The following is an 8,901-nucleotide window of genomic DNA, read 5'->3' as shown; positions in this document are numbered from 1 at the left end:
GACAACTGTCAGTTTTCAGAAAATAAACCACTTCCAGTTTGATGCACTTTCCGCAAACTTAAAAGACAAACCTGTCGCACTCTGGTGCTGTTCCTTTGACATCTGCTGTTCACCTCATACTATGACGCGCCTCTGTGGTGTGTTCTTATCGTGCATTCCTTTATAACTGGGAACTGGTAATCTTACGGTTCAAAGGTCATGAGCTGGGACGGTGACGTTACCAGAGCTGGTATTTCCCATTCCAAACTCGTAGGAGCCTCAGCAGTCCCGACCTCAAAAATCCAAGATGGCTGCTCCGCGCAACAACAGTAGTTATAATCGTATAAATGCTATTTAGCACTTCTGTCTTGTTTGTGTCTCGTTAAATCAGCTGTACACACAGCACGGCCTACTTCTATCTGTGTGGACATGAGGCTGCAGTGTTTGTATGCGCAAAATGCCACGAAATGCCTTGTTATCAACTGTTATTGCTAACAATGGCTAGCCTGGCTAGCGACTGGATCTGACCAGTGAACAGTGAACTTCCCAGCTCAACTTTTCTGCAAATGGAACGCTAACAAAACAGATGTGATGTCATTTAGCCTCCACATCCCAGTTTTTTGCGATAAAGGAACACACCATTACTCCCTTGTGTGTGTGTGTGTGTGTGTGTGTGTGTGTGTGTGTGTGCGCGCGCGTGCGTGTGTGTGTGGTCATTTGCATTTGATGCGTCTCTGGTGCGCTTAGAGGAAATAGACATATCTTCATATCAGATGTCTGTCTTTCTTTTCTTTCCTAGTGTCTCTCTTTCCTCGTGGGTTAAAGAACGACAACATTTAACTGTAAACATTTCAAATGAAAACAATTCACAGCAAAGGTCAAAGGTCAAAGGTAGTTTTATCGTCCCCGCAGGCAAGCCAGCACTCGGCAAGTACAGCTCTAAGCTGGCCCTCGGTGAGACGACCCTCTCTGCAAATAGTTGTAACCCTCAATGTGTGGAAAGACAGAAGCAGCTAACCACAAAAACAAGATTATCTACAATTTCCAGTTTGACATTCCTCTCTCAGCCTACCACAGCAACTAAATTGAACATGAACAATCAAATTAATCATACCTATTCTTAATACCCAAATCATATTAGTTATGGGAGAAGAGATATATTTTTTCGACGGTATTTACTGTAATTTAACTTATCTATACAGCAAAGTGTATGTGGCCCTTAAGGGATTACATGGTCAAAAGGTTTATACTGATATACGATACCCCCAGCTAAGCTAATGATAATACCCCCCATTTAAATTTAACTATAATAATACAAGCATAATAATTAAGCCCCCAGTTCCAAATGTAAAAACGTATAGATCACTGTAAACATTTGTTGTTATTTGTGCCTGCAGCAGCCTGTCTAATCTATGGAAATAATAACGTCTGCTAGGTTAGTAAATGGCCAGTAGAGGGTGCTGGCGCCCTTGGGTTTAGTAGTGACAGAAGCTGAAACTGATATCTGACAAATGCTTTGTTTATACAGATCTTGGATCACAAAAATAAATGAAATGTGTTGCACCAGTTTGGACTCCTCGTTCCACTGTGTACCTGTAACATTTACAGTAATCCTGTCCTAGAGAATATAGAAAAAGTGTGGAACTTTTTCACTTTTTGGTGTGCAGGCTTAGGAACATGAAAGTATTCTATTATCTCTAAGCAGCAGCTGACCGCCCACATCACGCGGGCCTCTCACCACACTGGCATGCTGGTTTCCCCCCGCTCGCTCTCAGATTATAGATTAAATAACTCAGATTAAATAAATGCATTTTGTTCTCCCAAGTGGAAGGTTGTTTTCCCATTCCTGCACAAGGAAACATTAAGTGACTGTAATGCAGAAATATAAAACACAATTGAGAACAGTACCAGTGCAATACCTAGTGTTGGGGAAGTTACTTCCAAAATATAATATATTACATATTACTAGTTACTTTCATTTTAAAGTAATACGTTACTTTACAATATTACTGTCTATGTATGTAACTCCTTACTTATTACACTACTTTTGCATTACTTTCACCAAAATAACAGCAGTAGCACTAGCAGGATGACATCGCTGCCCCGGAACCATCCCGAAAAATATTTTCAACTGTCTTGAAGTCAGTGTAAACCGTCCAAAATTCTAAATATGATCCTTTTCCTAAATATTCCACTTTCCTTTGTTATTGTCATCTATAGTGGGTATTTACATAAAAAAAAACACATTTGATTAGGAAATGATTGTATATTTGTGCTTTGATTAAAAAAGAAAATAACTCAATTTGTAACTTGTGTTACTTGACAAAGTAACTGGTATAATATTAATGAAATATTATTGGTAATAAGTTATTTTACTGAGTTACTGCTAAAAGTAATATATTACATGTAATGTGTTACTTTTTTAATGAGTTACCCCCAACACTGCAATGCGCAGTTACAGTTTAAGGCACACTGGCACTAGAAAGACAATACAAAGACAAATTGGCCAAAAGTCCATGCCAAAATCACTCTGGTCTGGATAAGTGTCAGCTTAATGTCTAAAAAGTATAAAGTATTCACTCCAGTCTTTACGCTGTTGCACCGTTCCACCACTGAGTGGCACTGTAGTCTTTTCTAACAGTTGATACTGATGTACCCTCCAATCTCTAGTTTGAATAGTGTTGCATGTTGCATTGCAGTGATAAAAGAACAGACCCAGAGCCGTGTAGATAGAAGAGTCCCGCCATCTCCATTCACTCCAATGGACCAGTTTTTTTACTCTCAAGAGTTCCAGGAAGCAAGGTCCTGGATTAAGCAGCACTGTCGAGTTGCAGCAAAATAGACAGTTTGTGTTGTACTCTGAAAGGGTTTCTCCCCCCTTGAATCAAATTGTACATTATCAGCTTTATTTTAGCATGCAAAAGTAGCGCGAGACCCATTCCTGGCTGTTCATTGGCTAATGAGTCTTGCATTTTGGTCCTCCGCTGATGCCACTCTCTCTCTAGAGGACACTACACAGATCTATCCAACCTGTGTGTTTCATCAGAGCCATTTTCTGCACAAGCTGAAATGTACCAAATTCCTCCTTGTTGTTCAACAACCTCGTAATTACATCTCTCACCATGCCACTGGTCTGAAGCCAGTATTATCTACGGCAGTGAACAAGGGGGGACAAAACACACATGGCCAGAGGGGATGTGTGTTTTACAATGGCCCGTCATCATAAGACAGCTATTTCTTCATTTCCACAGGGACTGATGTATCAAGCTGAGAGCAATATAATAACCTCTTATCTACATCAACACAAGATAGAATCTCTCACTGTGGAGAAAGCAAGACGCATCTTGTTCAAAGAAGCCCCTGTCGTCAAAAAACAACCGCCTTAAAGCAGAGGTTCTCAAATGTTTTTCAGCCAAGGACCCCTTACAAGATGGAAAATATATCGGGGGGCCCCTCATTCTGATTTGTGATTTTGGCCTTAATTTGGCTGGTGGCTTAATTAACATAGGTTCCTGTGGTGTGATGAACTCAAAATGCTTAATTTTGATGAATTATTTTTAGTTTCCAGGGAGTTTAATTGTTTCCACCGTAACGTGCTTGACTTTTTAATTGATAGGTTTGTTAGATTAGAATATAATCCATGAACCATTTTAGATTTAAAGCATCAAATATTTTCATTGAACTATATGAAGCTTTTGCAACAACAAAAAAGTTCATTTTTATTTTCCTGAAAACTTTTCGCGGACCCCCTTGCAAAGTGCCACGGACCCCTGGGGGTCCCCGGACCCCATTTGAGAACCACGCCTTAAAGCATTTCAGAAGCCTTGTGTTGTGGGAGAGACATCGATCTATAGCCTCCGGTACTAAGTACCACGGGATCAAGGCCTAACGATGCCCTTTGGCCACATGCGTGTAACAACACAGTGACCCTTGGGTGCCCACACAAGTGCTAAGTAGGTATGGAGACTCAGGGGTGTGATGCCAAATCTGCATTTGTTTAGTCAGTCAGAGCTTTGCAGTCAATCAAATTGCTTGTTTGTATCTCGAATACCCTAATGTAGCAAAGAAAGAGAGAGTGCTGTAAGGTCAGTTGAAGGAAAACCGTTATTTCCAAGTAGGAATTCAACCTAGAAATACAGTGTAGGCCAGTCCATTGGGGGGGCTATTGAATGATTAGTGTGGTGGCCATTCTGAAAGAGCTGTTCATATTCACAGAATCATTGTGCTATCATCGTTAAGTGGGGCCTTTTGTTTGACGAAGAAAGCAAATCAGTTAACGATCTGCAATGAAAGAGGGGGAATGAACTGCAATCCTGCTCTCTGCATGGAGGAAGCTATTGTAGGCAGCAAAGGCAGGCAACTTCCACTACATTAAAACATAATAGTGGGGTCAGGCTTCTAATCTGTGGCTACTTTGGAAGGTTGACTGGTGAGATTATATCTAGCACAATCAGAATCAGAATCAGAATCACTTTTATTGCCACAGTATGCAAGTTACATACGAGGAATTTGTCTTAGTGTCTGTATGCAGCGTAGCGGTCACATCAATATACAGGGATAAGAAGTAGGAAGATAACTAAAGACAATCACAAAGTGGCAAGGATCTCACACACATATTTTGTTTCTTTGCATGTTCTTCTTGGCTATGTCTGGTTATTGTGAAGCAAACAGAGAACAACCATGCATTGTGTGTGTGTGTGTGTGTGTGTGTGTGTGCGTGTGCGTGTGCGTGTGTGTGTGTGTGTGTGTGTGTGTGTGTGTGTGTGTGGTGTTGTCAGTGGACTCTGAACCTCCACGCTGGATGCTGGCATTGTAGGGGGAGGAGGAGCTTTGACACACTGACCCCGCCTCTCGTTGCAAATTTATCACAGGAACTAGTTTTAGGAGATTTTTTGTTGCCCCCGATTTTATGATATTCACAGTTGAACAACAGCTGACATAATTCGGTGAATGTCTTGCTGCAACAGCAAAACATCAAACAATTAAATGACTTTCATTTTGAAAAGAAGGAACCGACAATTCATCTAACTTTGATACAGTTAAATAAATAAAAATAAGAATATAAAACAAATGCAAAACTGGGATGGACTGCTTCTTTCACATCACGTTGGTCATCATCCACATTTGTCAAGACAAGTTTGTTGTTGTTTTTCACTTTATTGCGCTCATCATATAGATATAGAGTAGTTCTTTGGCACGCATTGACAAGTACAAGTACACAAACAATGGTCCGCCTTAATCTGGAGAAACTGACAGGAGACGAAACTGTTGTGACAGGACATGTCAGGACTTGGGAGATGAGCGCTGGAATAGCCTACTGTGCAGTCACAATAATAGCAGCTCCCCTGGCAAACAGCAGCACATGGCCCACTAGTTAAACCAGAGGTTCTCAAATGTTTTTCAGCCAAGGACCCCTTACAAGATAGGAAATATACCGGGGACCCTCTTATCCTGATTTGTGATTTTGGGCTAAGCTTAATTGTTTCCACGGGTAACGTGCTTGACTTTTAAATTGATAGGTTTGTTAGATTAGAATGTAATCCACAAACCATTTTAGATTTAAAGCATAACATATTTCCATTGAACTATGACGTTTTTGTAAAGAAAAATTGGTATTTTCCTGAAAACATTTCGCGGGCCCCCTGGCAAAGTGCCACGGACCCCCTGGGGGTCCCCGGATCCCCATTTGAGAACCACTGAGTTAAACCATCGCAATGGAAATGGCGGTGCCTCCATGTTTTTATTTGTTCGTCATTACTTTAGCAATGTCGTTTACTTTCAGTGGCTCGCTTGTGAATTCACAGTAAATGCTTTAAAAATCTATTAGGTCCCTCCATGTATCTGAATATCTCTAATAAGCTATACAGGATAGAGCTGTGATTACTATGTGATCATCCTCATTTCTGTTGGACTGAAAGTAGAACTATGTAAATTATTGATTTCCCAAATGAAGAATTGCAAAAATAGATGTATTAGGGTACAACTTGAATTCAAGTTCTATGTTCATGCTATCTATATGATCAAGTTCTATGTTCATAATATCTATATTGTCTTCTTTAGAATTGCATGTCCAAAATTGCGAACTCTAATGGGGCATCTATGGATCTAACGCAGGCCTGGGCCCGGGGGCCAAAACCGGCCTTCTGCCTGGCCTGGAAGGTCTAAGTCAGACAAACCAGGTGATAAACATTTAATGAGATTACCAAAATTGGCTGTTTGAATGTTTTCTATAATTGAATCTAGTGATTACATTAGAGGTTATGGCATGGGCGGGGGGGCGGAGGGGGGGTTTGGGGAGAACGGCAGCACCCTGGGTTTCTCATGTGGCCCCACAGGAAAAGAATAATTGCCAACCCCTGATCTACCGTCTAAGATAGTTGGTTTAACATTAGGAAAGAAAGAACTGTCAAGTTTATATTTTGCACAGATTTATGTATTTATTTGTGATAACTTATGAAAATTACAAAAAACGTTCACAGTTTCAAACTTCACAACACAAGCTAAGTATATACATGTTTCATAAGTGCAAAGGTTTCCTTTTTTTTCTCCTTTTTTTTTTTTGCACTTATAGTAATAAATACTACATTGTGAGCATATGCCCGGTTTTATTTCGGTTCACAGTACAATTCGGGTATTAAAATTCGCACTTTGGATGTTTTTACTAGTCCAGTAGAGGTAGACCAAGCAAGGCTAGCATCTTAGTGGATGATGAGGGAGGCGGAGGTTGACTTAGTTGGCATTGACAAACGACTGGTAGAGGGAGGTGAGCTGGGCCTGGAGGTCCTGGGCATAGGGATCCAGTGTCTCCTTCAGGTCCTCAGCGTAGGGGGCCACCAGCTGCTTGACCTGTGCGGCTCTGTTGGTCAGCTCAGCCTGGACCTTCTCCGTCATGGGGGTGACGTTCTTCTGGAAGTCCTGCAGATGCTGGTCCACTTTCTGCCTCAGCTCCTCCGTGTAGGGGCCCAGCTGACCCTGCAGCTCCTTGACACTCTGCTCCAGGCTGCTCTTCAGCTCCTCGCTCTTCTGTATCAAGGTGGTCTTCAGCGACTCGGAGTCCAGGGACTCCGCGAAGGGGGCCAGCTCCTGTTTGAGCTGCTCCACCCTCTGCTGGACCTGGGCCCTCATCTGGTCAGCGTAGGGCTCCAGCCGGTCCCTGACGGTGGTCAGGTCCTGGCTGAGGCGCTCTCGCAGCACTTCGGCCTCAGCGCTGATCTTGGTCATCAGGTCCTGGGCCATGGGGGGAAGCTGCGCCTGCAGGGTGACCGCATACTTGTTGGCCATGTCGGCGCTATCTGTCAGACGGGCACTGGGTGAGAGAGAGAGGGGCCGGGGCAGAGAGGCAAAGGCAGATTAGAGACATGTTCAAGTTTGAATAGTCCAGTTTGGGTCGTCATGCCATGCCAACCCCAATGACCAATGTTGTCCAGCATATACATACATCATGATAGATAGATAGATAGATAGATAGATAGATAGATAGATAGATAGATAGATAGATAGATAGATAGATAGATAGATAGATAGATAGATAGATAGATAGATAGATAGAGTACTTTATTCATCCCCGTATAGGGAAATTCTGGAAAGTTATAAGTCCGGCCACCAATGACCCTGAATGTCACATGACTCACTTGACTTCCTGTCCAAACTGAGACTTCCTGATCATCTGGAGGGTGTCATCAGCTGTCTGGGTTGCCTTGGAGACGTAGTCCCAGAAGGCATCAGTCAACACCTCCAGCTGTGGCTTGGGCTCATCAGCATAGAAGAGATTGGCATGGCAGCCTGTTGGAGAAGACAATGACAAGTTCAAGAGCAGCGCTGATTTCCAGACAAAAGTCAAGTTGAGACTTCCATTGGTTAAAGAAACCATTGTTCCATTAAGCAACACCTTTGAATGTGCAACTGTGGCAGTGAATCAAGCCTCAAGTTTGGTTAACAGTGCTTCAGTACGCCCTTTCTCTGATTTCTGAATCCAAGTATACCCCCTTTATCCGACTGCAACATTTTACTTACTACAAGATAAAACTATAACATTATGAATGATAACCCACCTTTGGAAGAATATAACATTACGGAAGAGTTGCAATGAAGTGCCTCCTGAGCAGATTTATTTTAACGTTTTATTTATTTTCATGATTTATTCTTACATTTTCCATTTAGCCTTTCTCTCAAGCGCCCCATGAAGTTGTAGCCCAGTTTGGGAACCACTGGCTTAGTGCTATAATGGCCATTTTCTATCTTGACGAACTGCTTATTTCAATGATAAAACATCTCTTAGTTGCTACTTACCAGACAGCACTGCAACAGCAAGAACCACAAACACCTTCATGACTGCGTTTTTTCTTCCTGGAAAAACACAACCCTTGATCAAGTTAATATAGTTCAAAGCTGCATTGAAAATGTCAAAACATATTTGATTTCTTTTTTTTTTTTACTCTCTGAATGTTTTTGTTTTGAAGCTAAGAGTAATTCTCACCTGATTTTTTGCTGCTTGTGTGTCTCTGAGTGCTCAGTGTGTTGGTGAGTGTGTCAGGCCAGTACTTCCCTGTATATATACAGTACTGCAGACAGATGACAGTTGTAGCAGCAAGCACAAAGTCCAGGAGTCCCTGCCATGTTGTCACAGCAAGTCTCTTCCTGCCTCTGCTACTACTGCTAACTACTGTCACATGACAGCTGAGGCTTACAATGGACACACTCATACACACACACACGCACAACACACCATTGTTGACTGAAATTATTGCACTGAGGTTATTATGTTGCTTTTGGTAAATTAACGACAAAAGCATCTTCCTCAACACTTGCTCTATCTCTGCCAGCTACCTCTAACCCCTCTCTAGAAGGTATTTAGGAGATGGTAATTAACTGTCCACGTATATAGTTCAGTGCTAATGACCCGCAGATAACTCTAGATAACCT

General features: G+C 42.0%; 1 protein-coding gene across 1 annotated transcript; it reads right to left on the bottom strand.

Annotated features, from left to right (window-relative positions):
• Positions 1-6,708: 6,708 nt before the first annotated feature.
• On the bottom strand, positions 6,709-8,308 carry LOC310798853 (uncharacterized protein; the record flags this gene model as incomplete). The annotated part of the gene is made up of 3 exons (XM_083661414.1): positions 6,709-7,285; positions 7,611-7,761; positions 8,269-8,308. The coding sequence occupies 3 exons, from the start codon at positions 8,306-8,308 to the stop codon at positions 6,709-6,711; spliced, it is 768 nt and encodes a 255-aa protein (XP_083517540.1).
• Positions 8,309-8,901: the final 593 nt, after the last annotated feature.

This window comes from Poromitra crassiceps, assembly GCF_964638095.1.
Source record: "Poromitra crassiceps genome assembly, chromosome: 26".
Lineage (NCBI taxonomy): Eukaryota > Metazoa > Chordata > Actinopteri > Beryciformes > Melamphaidae > Poromitra > Poromitra crassiceps.
The sequence above is the reverse complement of the archived record's forward strand: the minus strand, read 5'-3'. Positions and strand labels throughout refer to the sequence as shown.